The 20,751-nt window shown below is 37.9% G+C and overlaps 1 protein-coding gene across 3 annotated transcripts in view; it reads right to left on the minus strand.

The window, feature by feature from the left end:
• Positions 1–20,751, minus strand: part of WT1 (WT1 transcription factor) — an 80,764-nt gene that overhangs the window by 7,376 nt on the left and 52,637 nt on the right. For all 3 annotated transcript variants that reach the window (XM_060262652.1, XM_060262650.1, XM_060262651.1), the window contains 3 exons: positions 18,004–18,106; positions 17,342–17,492; positions 1,865–1,954 (listed from right to left, as the gene is read on the minus strand). In XM_060262652.1, the coding sequence (XP_060118635.1) occupies positions 1,865–1,954; positions 17,342–17,492; positions 18,004–18,106 (344 nt within the window). The remainder of the gene's footprint in view (positions 1–1,864; positions 1,955–17,341; positions 17,493–18,003; positions 18,107–20,751) is intronic.

Consider the following 20,751-nt stretch of genomic DNA (forward strand, 5'->3'; position numbering starts at 1 on the left):
ATCTTAGCAGCCATTTGGATTGTTTAGGGAACTCTGATAATCCAAGTTGGCTGGTGCAGCTTCATTTCAAATGGGGACTGCTGTGGATTCCCAATGGAAACTGGAAAGAGTCAGGAAAGTGGGGGGGGGCGGGTTTGCCAGGTCCAATTCAAGAAATACCTGGGGACTTTGGAGATGGAGCCAGGAGACTTTGACGTGGAGCCAGGAGAAATTGGGGGTGGAGCCATGAGCAAGGATGTGACAAGCATAATTGAACTCCAAAGTAAGTTCTGGCCATCATGTTTAAAGGGACCACACACCTTTTAAATTCCTTCCCTCCAGTGGAAATAATGGATAGGGGCACCTTCCTTTGGGGCTCATAGAATTGGACCCCCTGGTCTAATCCTTTTCAAACTTGGAGGGTGTCTTGAAGAGAGGCACCGGATGCTATGCTGCAAATTTTGTGCCTCTACCTCACAAAACAGCCCTTCCAGAGCCCCAGATACTTGCAGATCAATTCACCATTATACTCTATTGGACTTGGTCTCCTTAGGGAATAATGAAGTGCCCAGCAGACATTTCCCTCTCCCCCCCCCCCGCACTTTCTGATGACCCTAAAGCGGGGGGAGTGCCTTCAAACCAGGCATTCTCCTGCCGCCACCTGGGGATTCGCAACCCTAGGGAAAGGGAAATCTTCAAGGGAAGGGAAGGATAGGAGAGAAAGTACCAGATAGAGAGATGAACCAGTTAGGTGGGATAGATAAAAAGGAATCAGGAAAAGGAATGACTCTGTGAGGGCTGCGATGGGGAAGGAAGGGGGGAAATGAAGATAGACTAGGGAAGATCAGCTGGGCTGCCTGACTTTCCCTAGCCCTGGATTATTCCCTAATTCAGAAATATATCAACACAGGTCTTTTGTGATTAGATTCTGCTATACTGGATTCCTACCTCTTTCCCAGCTATGAAACTACCTAATGGTCAAACTGGCAGAGAAACCCAAGAAAACAAAATGGCAATAGTACTTATTTAGAATGTTAAAGAGAAGGCTAGAAATTTTGTACAAGAAAACTGAATTTGTGAGATGCTAAAGCTGACATGTATGATTCATTAAAAAAAGGTCAGTCTGAGTATGATATCTTGAATAGCTTTAGCATTTAAACAAAATACGTAAAATACCATGTGGGCCATGGTCCTCCAACTAATAATGTGTTTTTATTACTGAACAGTTTTCCTATTTTTATTATCTAAGCAATATTGTTTGGTAATCCAATAATAAAATATTAGGCATAATAGAGAGGAGCATTGTTTACAGAACATAAGTATAAGTAAGGGGTTCTCCTCTCAGCTCAGTTTCAAATTCCTCAAGACCACTTATATTAGTAGATAACTCTTTTTATACACACTAGGTACTGATAGAAATAATGACTTTGGCCTGCATATTAGTTTTACTCACCAAAAACCCAAATATCATTGCTTCCCCCTTCTTCAAAGAAGGGTAATTGTTTGACCTGTGCTAAAAATATTGCTATGATTATTACAAGATGTAAAAATAATCACCTTATACATTTAGCACTTTTTTGTATTTTAATTTTGAATATATTTAAACATTTGACTGGATCCGAGCTTGTAGATGTATCCATACATCATTGGATATTGCACCCTCTTTCTGCTGTGACAAATTTGCTACAGGATTGCCTTATCCACACAGGAAAATACAGTTACAAATTATTGCTATAGTGCAATAAGAGCATAATATCCAGTTATGTGTCGATGCAGTATATCATCATAAGTATTAAGGAAAATAACCAGGAGTCCATCCTCCACATTCCAAGAAATTAGGACTTCAGACTGCTACAGATTTCAAAAGGCAATATATCCAACAAACCTGTGTGTCGTCTTTGGTGTCGTTTGAGTTGATCTGAACGAGAGAACCTTCGTTCACAATCCTTAAAGTCACACTGGTATGGTTTCTCACCTTAGAGAGAATTTTTCATTTGAAAGAGTTAAATAAATATGGAAGTTATAAAATGAAGACCCTATTCAATATCATACTAAAATGCTAGAAACTTTTCTCATTTGTATTACCGGTGTATGTTTAATGCTAGGGGGAGGGGCACAACTTGGAATGTGATTGTGCATTAAGAACAGCTGCTTTTTGCATTTTTCTTACACCAAGGAAATGTGCAGACAATCACATATGAAAATGGTTCAGAAATGTTTTATCAACAGTACCCAGATAGTATAGCTGTCATGTATAGCAGCTACTCAATTTGCGTGTTTATGTCAGAATAAACCTCATTCTACACATCATAGTCATAGTCCATGTGATCTTCCTTACATGGAGATTTATCTCCATGCTTAAAAGTACACACCGAAAGCTGAAACAATTATAGTTATATGTTGAAACAATTAACTCAGTTATTGGGGTGGTGAATATGAAGTGTTTGATAACTTGGGTTTACACAGAACATACCTGACAATATAGGCAGGATCTTTTATATATATATATATATATATATATATATATATATATATATATATATATATATATATATATATATATATATATACGAGTCTTATGGTGCAAAAAATACGGTATATATATATATATATATAAAACCACTATTGTGTAGATAGATTGAGGTGAGTAGCTGAACAAAGTTTGAGTCCAGTGGAACAGAACATACCTGACAATATAGGCAGGATCTTTTATATATATATATATATATATATATATATATATATATATATATATATAACCACTATTGTGTAGATAGATTGAGGTGAGTAGCTGAACAAAGTTTGAGTCCAGTGGAACCTCTAAGACAACGTTTAATTCTTGGTATAAGTTTTTGTGTGCATGCACATTTCTTCAAATAAAGTTCCTCAGACAAAGTTCGGTTCTGGGTATCTGAAGAAATGTGCATCTAAACATGCTAATTATCTTGGTTCTTGCATATACCCAGAATTAAGCTTTGTTGGTCTTAAAGGTGCCACTGAACTCAAACTTTGTTCCACTACTGTGTAGATAATCTATAAAATGAATATAATTATTTTTGTTAATAATTATATTCATATATCTTTCTTGAAGCGCACTGAATGAATTTTAAAATGTCTGCATTTGTAATATATCTGGGTATTTTCCTCCTCTGAGGCTAACTTCTGAAACCTGAAATGTATTGTGCCTTATGAGATCCACTGAAACAGTTATTTACATGAGATTTAAGGTCAGTTTACACTCAACTTTTGTAATGGCCATCTGTATCTTTATATAAAACACAGGGTTTGCTGTGCCTCTCAATCTTTATTCTAGTAAGATAATTTTTTTTTCTATTCTCACTAACTGAGAGGTCTGGGACAGAAATGTCATATCAAGAGTTCCATGCAAGGTGTAATATTAGCCAATATTTTAAAACAATGTCATTAAAACACTCAGAAAATGAATGTTGGTAAAATGTTTATAGTCAAAGGACTGGTTCAGATTGTCTTCAAGAGAACAATAATAGGCATGGAAATATGGAACTGACTAATGTGCAGTCAAACCAAGGATTTTTCAAACACAGGATTATGTACTTTGATTAGCAGTGACTTTACCAAGACTCAGGCAAAGGTTGTTCCCAATCACCATTTTTAACAGAAGATATGAGGGCTTAAACCTGGCATCTCATGTATACAAAACATGCTCTTACCACTGTACTATGAAATTTATTTCCCCAGTTCTGACTTTGCTGTGATTCGTTAGGATCCTTTTAGATATATTCTGGTACAAATTGTTATTTTTAACATGACATAAACCAATAGCTTTGAGATCTTGTCTTTTCCAAAGGCAAGCGATAGCACCAAGACTAACAGCTTTTTGAGGCAAACAGAGGCAGTGAGACCAAGCTATGAATGCAACTACTGAGTATCTCCAGAAGGGTGTTAGTCTGTAGCAGCAACATAAAACAAGAGACCAGTGACACTTTAGGAATAACAGAATTTATTCCAGCATATTCCGCATACATTGGATGAACTGAAATCTGACTCACAAAAGCTGATGCTGGAATAAATTCTGTTAGTCACAAAGGTACCACTGGACTCATGTTTTATTGGGTATCTGCAAAAAAATCTGGAAGACTTCCTGATACAGTGATTCAGATAAATTTATTGCCTTATTAATCCAAAATGGGTTACTTATGGGTCAATTCAATTCAATTTATTTGCTAAAATGTCACAACAATTTCAAATGAGTCATTTCATATAAGAACACAAAATAATAATAATTCCCCTAGGAATTATTGTGCCTTGGAAACTGATTCTGGAAATTGCTTAAACCTTGGCAGGTTTAAAAAGGAGAGTACTGATAGAACACAGTGCACTGATGGATGATAGTCTCCAAACTATAACACAATTATAGTGTATATGCATTTGAACATGACACCATGGTAGGCTTTATACTGCTTCCACATTACAACAAAGATCTTTTGTTACTATTAGACTGATAACTTACTGCAATTTTTATATCTTTCTCAAGCCAAGTTACTGCAACCAGCCACTGCTGTCACTCATCTACATGGGAGCAGGGCTTTTTTTTGTAGCAGGAACTCCTTTGCATATTAGGCTACATCCCCCTGATCTAGCCAATCCTCCAAGAGCTTACAGGGCTCTTATTACAGGGCCTACTGTAAGCTCTAGGAGGAATGGCTACATCAGGGGCATGTGACCTAATATGCAAAGGAGTTCCTGCTACAAAAAAAGCCCTGCACAGGAACATATCCAAAAAAAGGATATAGCAGCAACTGCTTCCAGAATTTTGATACGTTCATAGACCTCTGCATTTCTGATCAAAAAATTAAGCCACTGTTGGGGGGAGGATCAAATCAGATTCTGATTTTGATTCATTTCATAAATTTCAGAAAAAATCCTGAACTTGAGATGGTTTAATTATTCAAGGCTTCTTTACATATTATACTATCACAACTAAGATATTTTAAGGCTACACTTAAAAATTGAAATCCAGATTCAATAACAAAGCTCTGACTTACAACCTGATAAGGTACATATGTAGGACTATTCTGATCTTGTGAAGGAAAAGGTGCTCAACCTGGCAAAAACTGAACACATGATAATGGAAGGGAGTTGCAGCCTGAGATCAGAATAGCGGTAGTACATAAACATCTAGTTTCTTTAAATGAAACTAAGTCCTCGGGGCCAGATGAACTGCATCCAATGGCACTAAAAGAACTCATGGATGTAATTTCTGAGACTCTGGCCATTATTTTTAAGAATCCTCAGAGAACAGGTGAAATTCCAGAAGATTGGAGGTGGCAAATGTTGTCCCCATCTTCAAGAAGGAGGAAAAGAAGGATCTGGGGTAACTACCATTCTGCCAGCTTGATGTCTATTCCTGGAAAAGTTTTAGAACAAATCATCAAATCAGTCAGTCCTTGAGTATTTATAAAGAATGGCTTTAATTATTAAGAACCAGCATGGGTTTCTTAAGAACAAGTCATGTCAGACTAACATCATATCTTTTTTTGATTTTAAACAATTTATTGGTAGCATATGGTTACAAAGCTTTTCTATTTCTTAATTTTTTTTTTCTTTTTTCACATTAACCCATATGACATTTCCATCCCCCCTCCCTCCAATGTCGACTTCCCCGAGGTTATAAGTTCAAATCCATACTAAAGGCACTTCTGACTGCTCAAAGTTCCATATATATATTCTTACAACTAAAAAATTGTCCAATATTTCTTTACTTTCCAAGTTTTCTCCATATATCCTTTAAATTTTCTCCACTCCCTTTTGAATATCTCTAGATCATAGTCTCTTAGTGTTCTGGTTAATTTGTCCATTTCACACCACGATAAAACTTTCATGGTCCATTCCCATTTCTCTGGTATTTTTTCTTGCTTCCAAAGCTGCGCGTACAAAGTCCTAGCAGCTGATAACAGGTACCAAATTAAAGTCCTGTCTTCTTTTGGGTATTTTTCATATTGTAATCCAAGTAAAAACGTCTCTGCAATTTTCTTAAAATCATAGCCCAAAATTTTGGTGATTTCTTGTTGTATCATCTTCCAGAATTCTTTCGCTTTTTCACATGTCCACCACATATGGAAGAAAGAACCTTCATGTTTTTTACATTTCCAACATCTATCCGACATTTTCTTACTTATCTTAGCCAATTTTTTCGGAGTCATATACCACCTATACATCATTTTAAAACAGTTCTCCTTAATGCTTTGACAAGTTGATATCTTCATTGAGTTCTTCCAGAGGTGCTCCCATGTTTCCATTTGTATTTCTCTATTCACATTAATTGCCCATTTGACCATTTGAGACTTTACTACTTCTTCTTCTGTAGACCATTTCAATAATAACTTATATACTTTTGATATCAATTTTTCATTGTCACCTAACAGGACCCTTTCCAGTTCTGTTTGTTCTCGTCTAATTCCCTCTGATTTTATGTCATTTTCCATCAAACTTTTAATTTGTTGCATTTGAAACCAGTCATAATTGTTATTTAACTCTTCTGAGGTTTTTAATTCAATTTTGTCTCCTTGAATCTTAAGCAGTTGGTTATATGACATTTCTCTTTTTTCTTCAGAATCAGCTGTTATTTTTATTACTTCTGCTGGCACTATCCATAGTGGTTTTCTCTCGTCCCCGTATTTCTTGTATTTTATCCAAGTATTTAGTAATGTATTTCTGACATAGTGGTGAGAGAAAAAACCATCCATTTTATTCTTCCCATAGTACATGTATGCATGCCAGCCGAATCTATTTCCGTGAGCTTCTAACCACAAAGGTTTTTTGTCTAACAGCATTATCCAATCTTTTATCCATGTCAAACAAACTGCATCGTGATATAGTCTTAGATCGGGAAGTTGAAAACCTCCTCTCTCTTTGGCATCCGTTAAGATCTTCATCTTTATCCTTGGTTTCTTTCCGGCCCAAATGAAATCAGAAATTTTCCTTTGCCATTTGTTGAATTGTTTTGCTTCTTTTACAATCGGGATGGTTTGAAACAAATACATTATCCTTGGCAAAATATTCATTTTGATTGCAGCTATCCTGCCCAGTAAGGACAAGTTGAGTTTATTCCATTTCATCAAATCTTTGTCCATCTTACACCACAGTTTTTCATAATTGTTTTTGAATAAATCAATGTTCTTCGTTGTTATCTTCCTGTTTGGTTGGAAGACAGTCTGCAGCTCCCTAACAGAGGGGGATTTTATTGTCACTGTTCAGGGTATTAAAGACCCCTGATAAGGTCCATGCTCATTAACCCTAGGCAAGGGTTAACCCAAGACGACTTATCTTCCTTTAATGCTGTTGATATCGAACTGGAAGAGTCAGGAAGCTGACTCCTTCATTTCTTGATGTCCGGCAATGGAATTTGTCAACCATCGTCTGCAGTGACTCTAAAGTGACTTCGGTCACTTAAGGCTGTCGGAATCCAAGCACTCTAGAAGGACTGATTTTAATTGCAAGAAAATAACAGCCGGGGGAGTTGAGAACATCTAAAAGGTACACTTATCATTCTTATCTTCACTCTGAGAGACTTTGAATATAGTTTAAACACTGAGTGGATTAACAACAGACGAAGGCAAAGCATAATTGAATGGGAAAAAAAACTTTTACCTTGTTAAGCTGAGCTCTGTGGCTTTGGAAGTGAACAACAGCAAAAAATAAAAAAAAACCTTCAAGATAAGAGTGAAAGTTGGCAGTCGGAGGCTGGTGACGCAGAAGAAAGAAAAGAGAGTTGCCGTGTATATATGCCCATAAACTGCAGAACCTTGAATGAACTGAGCTGAGTGGGGGCATAGTAGGAAAAGAATTCAGCTTGTGAAAATTGAACGCCGTAAAAATAATTGCCTTCAAAGATATCTGGAGTAAAGACATATTGTTGTGGATTTTTGTGGTTGCGGTTTCTTCATGCAGCTCAAAAAACTGCGAGATTAGACACGAGATCAGTCTAAGCTGTGACAGGAAGTGAAACTAAAAGGGGCTGGACAATAAATCAGAGCCTATAAGGATAACAAGAGCTGTGACATCCGACCTTTGAACTAGGAAGGAATTGAGTCCAAGATTCAGACCAAGAAAGACGAAGAGAGACCTCTCTAGGCTGGAACTGTACCATAGAGAAATAACGATTGCCATTTTAAAAGGGAGAAAAACTGTCAAAATTGTTAAAATTCAATATCTTTGCTCAGGAAGAAGGGAGAAAAACGAAACTAGTCTCATCTGAAAGAACTGGCTCTAAGCTATTGGATTGGATGCCAAACTTTATGTGGGGATTTTTTTAAGGTTTGGTGATTTTTTATATGTCAGTAGAAAGAATAACACGTGCAAGGGCCCAATCATTTGACAAGATGCAGTCTCAATTTGACGCTCTGGAGGCAAAAATGTTAAAAGCTATGGACAAATTGCATTTGGCAATAAAAAAAGATATTAAAAAAGAAGTTGGAGACCTTAGGAAGGAGATAGAGAGTTTTAAGGAAGAGACTCAAAATAAAGTGAAAGAGGTAGAGATGAAAGTGGATACACAGGCCTCTGCCTTGCTAAAAATTCAAGAAAAGGTCATAATACACGACTGTAAGTTGCTGGAGTCACAAGTGCGTCTAAGAGGGGTACCTGAAAAAGAAGGGACAGATTTAAAAGGCTATATGGTGGATATCATCACTGAGTACATAGAAGAAGACCCTGACAGATTTAAGAGTATGTTGGAGGGTGCCTATAGAGTCAACTCAGTTTATGCGAAAAATAAAGGCCTGCCAAGAGACATCGTCATAAGATTAAGATCAAAAGAGGTGGCAGAGAAAATCTTGAGGAAAGGGTACCAAAAAGCCTGGGCAATAGAAGGGAGCAGAGTTAAAATAATGAAAGAGCTACCAAGAGAAGTGATCAGCGATAGGAAAAAGTACAAGAAGCTAACCGATCAGTTGCGTGCAGAGGGCACAAGATATAGATGGATAATACCAGAGGGTCTTGGATTTGAACAAAATGGCAAAAGGATTACAATAAGAAGCGAACAAGAGATGCATAGCTTTTTTGAAGAAAATAAAGAACCAACATCATAATGGAGTACAAATTACTATCTTGGAATATAAATGGACTAAATTCACCACAGAAAAGGAGAACATTTCATTGGATTAAAAAGCAAAAATGTAATATAATTTGTTTACAGGAAGTTCATATACAACGCAAGGACAGTAAATTTTTGTGGAATAGAAATTTGGGGTTGGAATTTTTTTCACTAGCAGAGCAAAAGAAAAGAGGGGTGGTTTTTTACATTAAAGAACAACTTGACCCAAAATTAATCTTTAAAGATAAAGAAGGAAGATATATTGCTGTTGAGGTGACGATAGAGGCGAAAAAAACGTTACTACTAGGACTTTATGCACCCAATGGAGCGAAAGACAAATTCTTTAAAGACATAAATCGACAAATGGACGAAGAGACCTATGACCAGGTATTGATGATGGGCGATTTTAATGGGACAATACAAAATAACCTTGACAGATCAAGTCCAAAGAAGAATGATAAAGAAGGGAAGCTGCCCAATTCTTTCTTTGAGTTGATTAAACAGGAAAATCTAGAAGACATTTGGAGAAAGTTCAACCCTGAGGTAAGAGACTATACATTTTTCTCAGCAAGGCATAATTCTTTTTCCAGAATTGACATGTTGTGGGGTTCCCAAGGCTTGGGCCTCATAACAAAAAAAATTGAGATTCTTCCAAAGGTTTGGGCGGACCATAATCCAATATGCTGGTCCACAAAATTGCAAAGAAAATCAAGAAGATGGAGAATTAATGAGGATTTACTACAAAATAAAGACACTGTGTCATTCTTAGAAAAGGAGACTGCAGCATTCTTCCAAATAAATGAAACGGATGATATGGAGTATCAAACAGTATGGGACACTTATAAAGCAGTAATGAGGGGTATATTAATTACATTGAATAATAAAGACAAAAGAGCAAGAGAAGAAAGGCTGTCAGCACTGCAAAATGAAATAAATAAAAAAGAAAAGGACTTAAAAAAAAGACCAGGGAAGAAAAAATTAATAAAAGAAATTACGATATTACAATCCCAAGTTAAACATTTGCTGAATAAAGAACTAGAATGGAATTTAAAAAATTTGAAACAGAAATCGTTTGAAAGTGCAAACAAACCTGGTAAATACCTGGCCTGGCAATTAAAAAGAAAGAAAGAAAATAAGACTATAAATAAAATCATGGCAAATGGGAAAACAGTAGTGGATCAAGAAGGAATTAAAAGAGAATTCTTTAAATACTATGCAAATTTATTCAAGGGTGTGAACGTAAGTAAAGAAAAAGTGGAAGAGTATCTACGAAACATCCAGGTGGCACCTTTGACGGAATATATGAAAAAGATATTAAATGACCCAATAGAGAAAATTGAAATAGAAGCAGCAATAAAAGCAATGCAAGAGGGTAAAGCTCCAGGGCCAGATGGATTTACATCAAAATTTTACAAATCTCTTAAGGATGAATTAACACCCAAACGGTTGAAGTTGTTAAACACGATAAGAGAAGAAGGGAAAATCCCAAAGACCTGGAGGGAAGCTGTAATCTCTTTGATTCCTAAGGAAGATAAAGATAGCACAAACGTGAAAAATTATAGACCAATCTCATTGTTGAATAATGACTATAAGATCTATACAAGAATCTTAGCAGAGCGACTAAAACAATACCTGACCAACTTTATAAACAAAGACCAAGCGGGATTTCTTCCTAAAAGACAAATAAGGGACAATGTAAGAGCTGTTATTAATGTCGTGGAATACTATGAAAAGCACCCGGAAAAAGAAGTGGCCTTATTTTTTGTTGACGCAGAGAAAGCCTTTGACAACTTAAATTGGGACTTTATGTTTGCGGTAATGGAAAAAATTAATTTAGGGGAACAATTTATAAAAATGACAAGAGCAATATATACAGATCAGCATGCAAAATTGTGTATAAATGCAGACCTTACCAAAGAATTGAAAGTGAGTAAAGGAACAAGGCAAGGATGCCCGCTATCACCATTGTTGTTTATAATGACTCTTGAAATTCTGTTACAACAAATTCAAAAAGATGAAAAAATAGAAGGTCTAAAAATTAGAAGATTCTCTTATAAATACAAAGCTTTTGCAGACGATATAGTGTTCATAATGGAGAATCCGGTTCAAGTGTCACCACTGCTGTTAGCTAAGATAAAAGAGTACGGAGAACTAGCAGGATTATACATAAATAAGGAGAAATCGAAATTCCTCTGTAAAAACATGCAACCAAATAAAACAAAAGAACTACAAAAGGTGACAGGTTGTGAAGTCACAACCAAAGTTAGGTACCTTGGAACATCATATCTTTTTTTGAGAAAGTTACTACCTTGCTGGATCAGGGGAATGCTGTAGACATTGTTTATCTTGATTTCAGTAAGGCTTTTGATAAAGTTCCACATAATATTCTTGTAGACAAATTGGTAAAATATGGCTTGAACCCTAGTAGTGTTAGGTGAATCTGTAACTGGTTGACAGATCACACCCAAGAGTGCTTGTGAATGGTTCTTTGTCCTCTTGGAGAGGAGTGACAAGTGGAGTGCTTTAAAGATTTTTCCTGGGACCTTTTTTGTTCAACATCTTTATAAATGATTTGGATGAAGGAATAGAGGGAATGCTTATTAAATCTGCAGATGATACTAAATTAGAAGGGGCAGTAAATACAGTAGAAGACAGAAACAGGATACAGGATGACTTTGACAAGCTGGAAAACTGGACTAAAACAAATAAAATGAATTTTAACAGGGATAAATGTAAAGTTCTGCATTTAGGTAAGAAAAATCCAATGCATCATTATAGGATGGGGGAGGCTTGACTTGACAGTAGTATGTGCAAAAAGGATGTAAGGGTCTTAAGTGGACCATGCACTAAACCTGAGTCAGCAGTGTGATGTGGTAGCTAAGAAGGCATGTGCGATTTTGGGCTGTATTAACAGAAGCATAGTGTCCAAATTGTGGGAAGCAATGGTATTGCTTTACTCTGCTCTGGTTAAACCTCACCTAAAGTATTGTGTTCAGTTTTGGGCACCAGAATTTAAGATGGATATAGACAAGATGGAATGTGTCCAGAGGAGGGCAACAAAGATGGTGAGGGGTCTGGTGACCCAAGTCCTATGAGGAAAGTCTGAAGGAGCTGGGTAAGTTTAGCCTGGAGAGGAGATGACTGAGAGGTGATACGATCACCATCTTCAAGTGCTTGAAGGGCTGTCATATAGAGGATGGTGTGGAGTTGCCCCAGAAGGTTAGACTAGATGGGTTCTGGACCAAATTCAATCAAAAGCATTTTCAACTAAATGTTAGGAAGAACTTCCTGACAGAGTGGTTCCTCAGAGAAACAGGCTTCCTTGGGAGGTGGTGGGCTCTCCTTCTTTTGAGGTTTTTAAACAGAGGCTAGATGGCCATCAGACAGAAATGCTGATTCTGTGACCTTAGGCAGATCATGAGAAGGAAGGCAGGAAGGGTTGCATCTCGTGGCTCCTTCTTACACACCCAGGGAAATGCTGTTCACCATTTTGGGGTCAGGCAGAAAACCCTGCGTCTCCAGGCCAGTTTCTCCAGGCCAGTTTTGCCAGGGATTTACATACCAGTCTACCACTGTAGATTTAACAACAGCACCTCTGTATACTGGCGGAAGCTGGGTTCAAGTAGCTGGCTCAAGGCTGACTCAGCCTTCCATCCTTCCGAGGTCAGTAAAATGAGTTTGCTGGGGGGAAAGTGTAGATGACTGGGGAAGGCAATGTGACGAACCACCCTGTAAAAAGTCTGCCATGAAAACATCATGATGCAACATCACCCAGAGTCGGAAATGACTGGTACTTGCACAGAGGACTACCTTTACCTTTTAAATAAAGGCTTTAGTTCCTTTCCAGCCCATATAGCAGACTGTTTTATATATAAGAGCACAGCAGCAAGGATGTTCCAATCTACTGCAAGAAGAGGTAGAAAGGATATAACTGAAATGTCACTTGCAGTAGTTATCATAAAACTGCAAAAAGCAATTGGCAAAAACTTTTGGAAAGACCCAGTATTGAAGGGGGGGGCAGGCAGTAGGTGATGTGAAAAACCTCAACCTGAGAAACTGCAGGGCTGCTTCTAGCCTGAATAGACAATACTAACCTTGATGGACCAATGGTCCAATTCATATAAAGCAGCTTCATGTGTTCATGTGAAAGAATGGAAAATGCCAGTAAATTAGCTATTACAATTCTATAGGGGGGGGGAAGCTGATCCAACTAGGAGGTGGATCCAGCCACCTTTTTTCTTCAGTCTTGCTCAATTCCTCACCCAAGCCTACATCACACATTACTTTTGTCCACACAGGTTCCATGTTCTCCAGTGTAGCCTTTTGGTAGTCAAAAGAGACCCTCTCCTCCCCTTCCCCCTGTTTAAAAGCTAGTTATATCATACATCAGATCAGGGCTTTTTTTTTTTAGCAGGAACGCACAGGAAGCAGTTCCGGCTGGCTTGCCAGGAGGGGTGTGGCCTAATATGCAAATGAGTTCCTGCTGGACTTTTTCTACAAAAAGCCCTATGTGAAACAATGGTGACATCGGGGTGTGGCCTAATATGCAAATGAGTTCCTGCCAGGCTTTTTTCCTACAAAAAGCCCTGTGTGAAACAATGGTGACATCAGGGGGTGTGGCCTAATATGCAAATTAGTTCCTGCTGGGATTTTTCTGCCAAAAAAGCCCTGCATTGGATGCTCTGTCCAGAGAACAATATTGCATTAAACATTTTTTAATTATTAAGATAACAGGCCTTAGAGTTTTCCTCTGCTCTAAAGAGCACTCAATGATATCCCAAATTCTGTTTCTCTAGTCAGTATAAAATTCAATAGTCCCCTCCCTGTACAATTACCAAGCTACGCGCTAGTTACCGCTTCATAGTTTCATCTCTAGTTCTAAATTCTGATTTGCATCGCTGGTCTGCCTGTTACTGAACTTGCTCCTATGCTCTCTTGACCTCCCTTTGAATGACTAGATTTGTCCATGTGTCCATAGCTTTGAGCGACCCAGTTTGGTGTAGTGGTTAAATGTCCTTGAAAAGCATTCTGTGTGGGGCTTTTTTGTTTTGTTTGCCATTCCCTAGGGATCCCCCCTTCCTAATCAGTGTGTTGTATCTTGCATTTATTTTAACTGTTTTGTATGTATTTTAACTCTGTTTTTTAACTTTTAAAAGTTATTTTAATGAGGGGTGTTTGGGAGAGCCATTTTAATGGTTTTATAACATATTATATCATGTATGTTTTAAATTGTTAGCTGCCAAATACAGGATATACATTTTAAAAAATAGAATAGATATAAATAATGAAATAAATGCAGATCTTTAGACTGAAGAAATTAAAATTCAGCTCAGTTCAACCCCTATCATCCTAATTCAGCCCCTATCATCCTTACTAAAAGTCAGATAAGAGACGTTAGTATAGACCAGTTCCTCACTAGTCATTGCTCTGTCCCTGAGCTTCTGCTTTCCCCAGCTCAAGCTATTGATACCCCACCAGTTGCTGTGCGGGCGCATTTTGATCTGTGGCTCCCTCCAGTTTCTTATGCGGCTTACTGATCTCTAAAAAAACAAGATCAGAAACCCACAAGGGAAATTGGAGGAAGCCAGGGGTCAAAATGTGCCCACACAGCAACTGGTGAGGAATCAATCACTTAAGCTAGGGTAAGCAGAAGCCTGGGGGGGTGGAGCAAGTGCTAGTGAGGAGCAGGTCATAATGTTTATCATTTAATTTATTTTTTAGATTGTCAGAGGAGTTGTTTTAAAAATAGCTATTTAGGTTACACTCTGAAATGTAAGCTCAATAATATACTCACATACTAGATGCTTAAGTAACCTTAAAACTATGAAGAAATACTGGATGAGGCTGGGAAGACCGCACTGGCAGAGAAACTAGGTACAAAATTTGTAATGCTATCTTAACCTGGTCCACTCAGAATCCTACTCAGGTTTCTTTAACGGAGCATACTCCCATAAAAGTGTTCTTAGGATTGCTCTGCTATTTTCCTAAGAAGAAGACTATAGATTTATACCCCACCTTCTCTCTGAGTCAGAGTCTCAGAGAAGCTTACAATTTCCTTTATCTTCTTCCCCCACAACAGACACCCTGTAAGGTGGGTGGGACTGAGAGAGCTCTCACAGAGAAGCTGCCCTTACAAGAACAATTCTTGCAAGAGCTATGGCTGACCCAAGGCCATTTCAGCAGCTGCAAGTGAAGAAGTGGGGAATCAAGCTGGAAGTGGTCAGAAATGAAATTCTCTAGCTTTTGACTATTTTGTCTATTGCACAAGGTTGGACTAGATGACCTACAGGCCCTTCCCAGGTCACAGACTCTGTGACTAATCATCATGTCCTTAGAACTGTTTATTTTCAGCTTTTCATTATATTTATAGGTTTCAAGATACTCCAAGACACACGGGATATTCTTATTATCATAATTGTTTCAATAATAGCACTATTATCTCGCAGAAGGCACTTGATAAACTAAATAAAACAGAAGTCTCGTGGCACCTTGAAGATATGAGGTTTGTGAATCAGAGCTCACTTCTAGGGATGGGCATGAACAAGGATTTTGTAGCTCGGTTTGTGGTTTGTGGCCAAACCATGAACTCAGGAGGTTGGTTTGCAAACCTAACCATTCTGGTTTATGACCCCTGCTTTCTGCTCCTTGCCGTTTTTTACTGGAAGCAGAAAGCTGGGAGTTAAATAGCTCTGAGCCATTTAAACCTCTGCTTTCTACTCCCTGCAAAAAAAACCAACCAAAAACAGCTGAGCAGCAGGCAGCGCAGAGCCATTTAAACCCCTGCCTTCAGCTCTTCATGAACCGGCACAAACTACCTTAAATCCAGCTCAGCATAGTGGCTGAGTGGTGGACTCTAATCTGCAGAACCAGGTTTGATTCCCTACTTCGCCACTTTAGCCAGTTACAGTTCTCTCAGAACTCTCTCAGCCCCATCTACCTGTTGTCTGTTGTGGGGAAAGAAGGGGAAGGAAAATTGTAAGCCATTCTGAAACTCTGAGTGAAGGACAGAGTCTAAATCCAACTCTTCTTCTTCATGTAAGTTTGTGGCAATTCTTTAGCTCATGAATCATGAATCCACCAAAATTCATCACCAATTTTCATTTGTAAGCCAGTTCATGCCCATCCCTGTTCACTTCTTCAGTCGTATTAAGAGGAAACCATTTTGGGATTTCTTATATGGAAAGTTAAAGAAAGGTTGAGGGAAGAGGTGTTGAGGCCAGAGGACTTAGTATGAATCCCATCATAAATGTTTCAAGATTATGATGGGATTTTGACCAAGCCTTTCACTGTCTCAGCTCCTCCTTGCCATCCTCCAATTTCTGTAATTTTTCCTACAAGAACTCTTCAGACATTCTAACTCATATTGAAATGAATATTGTTTGTTTTTAAGGTGGACTTCTGTTTTGTTTTGCTACAGCAGAATAAGACAGCTACTCTTCTGCAACTTGATAATCAGTTACTGGAGATATGAGATGCCAGGAAAATGTGTTGAAACGCTGGTAATGCTGATTAGAAATTCCAGTTTTGTGTAACAGAGCACCACATTTTTTGTGGTCCAGTTTTTAGTAACATTATCAAGTAACAAGAATGAACTGCAGGAAATGTAATGAGTCAGTTTCCTATAAATATCTAGGCTCTGGGACAGGGGAATTTGTGGATCACTTTTTTGTAACCAGGATTGCTACCAAAGTTATATTTATTTTATGAAATATTTCTCAATGAAATATATTTTATATAATTCATTGGAAAATATTTCATCCAAAACTTCAAATGCTTTGTTCTTCTAGAACACAAAGAGAATTCCAGCTCTACCAAGATGCTTCAGTTTTGACACTATGCCTGGTAACCACTTGCAGCGTTCCCTCTAAGCTGAGTTAGTGTGAGCTAGCTCACAGGTTTTAAGCCACTGGCTCACACATTTTTGTCTCAGCTCAGGAAAAATTCCCCCAGAGCAAACTAATTGATGCAGTAGCTTACAACTTTAATGCCAGTAGCTCACAAAGTACAACTTTTGCTCACAAGACTCCTCATCTTAGAGGGAATGTTGACCACTTGCCATTCTGCCCTCCATGCAAAGCACCCCATTCCTCCCATTCTCATTATTAAAACAGAGACAATTAAGGATTGTATTATCTTCCCTGGCACAAAAAATCCCCCAAAACCCTCAAAGAATGTCACAAGAATGGACAATGAATAGGTTCCATTACCAGGGCAAAGGAAAGGACAGTAGTAGAGAGAATTAAGCTATTGGACAGGAAGAAATTTACAGTCAGTTATGACACCACTTACCAGTGTGTTTTCTACTGTGCATATGCAGATGAGACAATTTAAAGTATCGCTTGTTACAGCCAGGGTATGTACACATGAAAGGCCTTTTCTCATTTGTTTCACTTGCAGATCTAACAATTGTAGAAGTTACTCCTGGCATTCTCCGCATATCCTATAATGGCATAAAGAATGTTTTTATATGCAATATATATCAGCTGTCCAAGATGTGGAAGAGAGGTAGCTCATACAAAGACTACTACTGTCATGATATCATAAACCCCAAACAAATATACAGTCACAAATATTGGAAAGACTTTTTTCATTTGCATAACAGACATTAATATATAGCCCTTTCATCAAACAAGCAACAACAACAAATAAGATGTTCAGGTCACCAGTTGATATGTTATACAACCTAAAAAGTAGGGTTCATGTTAGCTGGAAATAGATATGCTGAATTCTAGGTACATTAGAAATTTCCCATGTAAAGAAATCTTGCAGCTAGTTAGCAATATAGTCCCAAACATGTTCTGCTAAAAGAGAAATCAATTATTTTGTTGTTATTATGTGCCAAAGTGAGTTTATATTGCTCTTTCTGGCAATAAAATAGCATCTTATTAGGATGTGTTATGAACATCAGCCAGGCAATCAATTTAGACATATGTTTCTAGCAGTACACTCACTTGTAGTCCTCTAAAGACTCCATGAGTATGTATTCTATATTGAGCCCCACAGCTGTATAACATAGGACCTGCATGGCTGTCACTTTCATATCCTGCTGCGTGGCTGAAAACAAAGAGACAGAATGTTTAGGTATACCTGGTTAACAAGAATCTACAAGAAATACCTGTAATGTTTCTTCATTTGATACTAAAATAGTTACATATTCCTCATGCAATCCAAACATTCAGTGATACGTACTGAAGGAAGATATGTCTAGTTGTGCTTTAAAATTTGATTAGTGAATTAAAAACAATCAGGAAAAACTACATATGAACAAAGTTCTATGCACACGTGCAAGTTATTTATCAGCCAAATGCCAGGTTGCATATTGCTAATAACTCTGGAATGAGCAAAATGCCTCAAGTTTCAAATTAAGTGCTGTGGGTTTTTATCAGCACCTCATGACTCAAATATAACGAGATAGTACTGAGAAAGTGATGACATTTACAAGAACAGCAGTGCTATAACCCCTAGGACCGGATAACAAATCAATGTCCTTACTATTTAACCTACATATCAGCTTGCAAGATGTACTGTAGCTTAACCTTTAGTAAAATCAACAAACAGGAAAACTGTTACACCTTGTAATCAATTATTCTATTTTAGTAAAGTAGAATTATGCCCAAATACTCTTATTTAAATTCAAAGCAGAAATTTGAGCACTTCATTGGTTGCAACATGGATTTTTTCCTACATGTATCAATGTTTCCAACAGCAGAGAATACATTGTTTTGACTGAAATTGGATCATCATCATTTGACTTAATTAATCACCCTATCCTGGCTAGTGCTGGGCTCTGGGCATAGATTAAAACCAATAGAACAATTTAAATTAAAAACATTTTACAAACCCCGATGACATCCTACTAATTTCATTCTTATTCCAGACTGCTACGCACTGGGGGGGGGGGGGGGAGGGTGGAGAGACTCAGAGGGATGGTGGATGAAGGTGCCAGCTAGGCAACAATCATTGTCCTCAGTATGCTTCTCTTGCACATTGAAATATTTGCTTTTAGTAGAAGAGTAAGTATTACAGTTCCTCAGAGGAGCCAACTCCCTTTCTGTGTAAGAACTTATCTAATTCTGGCTATGTCTGGACAAGTTATCTGCTGAGGATTCAATGTTGTTTGAAAGGGGTGGGGGAGGTTCCTGTTGCCCCTTGGCATCATGGTGCATACATGCACCTCCTGGTGCTTCCAAACTTTTCTCTATGTCACCATGGCAACTATTTTCTCCTTCTGCTTCCAGAGAGCTTTTATTAGAGTGTTGGACTAAGATCTGAGAGAATCAGGTCTGAATCCTCACCTTGCTGGGCAACTGGGCCAGTCACACGCTCTCAGCCTGGGAGCTTACAGAGTTGTGAAAATAAAATAGAAAAGAGGAGAGTTATGTAAGCCACCTTGGATCCCCATTAGGGAGAAAAGTGGGGTATAAATAAAATTAATAAATAAATCAAGATGACTACCAGGTTCTTAATTACTAACTTTTATTTTTAAAAAAGAAGTCTCTAACTCCTTCTTCTGCAGAGATATAAATGAAAAGGTGTATCTCTGTTATCACAGGGCTAAATACTTTTTTCTTGAAAATTAGTTCAGAGAACCTGGTACACATCTTGGTTGGTACACTGATATAAAAATATTCTAGTACATTTTTTTAATGCAAAAGACCTGATAACCCAAAAGAAGGGGAGTGGCCACTGATGGGGGACTGGAACAGGGAAATTGCAGGAAAATCTTACATGTGGACAGGGGTCATTTTGAAGAAAAAGTGGCGCTGGAGCACAACTCATTTGCACAATTCATTTGCATAACTCATTTTCATATGCCATGCCCCCAGATATCACCAGAAGGTGTCCTAAATTATGTCAGCTCAGCATCTACCATCAAACGCTTCTTGAATTATAATTGTCATAATAAAACCTTACTCCCATTGCACTTTTTCAGTTACTTCCTCCTATGTGGCCACAGTAGCCTGATGAAGATTTCCATCTGTCTGCTTTATATGTTTTGGTTATTTTCCCATTTTTTGTGGGGGAAAATACTAGAAAGTTTGTCAAATCTTAGAGTTCCGCTATATTCTGACAGGGGGATTGAACAATGGAGCCCGGAAGCAAGTATTTGGAGGGGGTGGAGTGTAAAAGAAAGAGCACAATAAAATTTAGAGGTTCCGGAGCTCCACTCCTCTGAGCTCCTGCCCAAAATGAGTCCAATTGCTGCTGCACTTTATCAGCAGCTGCACCCAGCAATGGGGAAACCACACAAGCTCATCCTTGTGTCTGTGTGGACAGCGCCTGTATTTCTTGACTGAAAGAAAACCAGGGTACTGTACTGAATGAATCAGAGAGATAGCAGACAGCCTTCTGCATGGATGGTTGCTTGAGCTTAGAGGAACTTTCAACTGTTTGGACCACTGATGTCTTGGGCCACTGGCAGTTCTTTTTGTGCCTCTGGTTGCCCCAAGCCATAGTTTAACCGTTACTAGCATAGGGTTTTCTAGGCCAGAATTTTTTACTAGACCAAAGGTTAGGAAAGCAAACTTTTGGGTCACTCAAACGTTTTATTTAGCTAGATTACTATTTCTTAAAATAGAAAAATATTGTACAGTCATATTTTTTCATAAATAAAAAAATGAAGACAAAATCCATGCAATACCTTTTATTCAGACTAATCAAATTCTCATAAAACATTGTGCAAGCTTTCACCAGAACTT

Source organism: Heteronotia binoei, chromosome 21, assembly GCF_032191835.1.
Source record: "Heteronotia binoei isolate CCM8104 ecotype False Entrance Well chromosome 21, APGP_CSIRO_Hbin_v1, whole genome shotgun sequence".
NCBI lineage: Eukaryota > Metazoa > Chordata > Lepidosauria > Squamata > Gekkonidae > Heteronotia > Heteronotia binoei.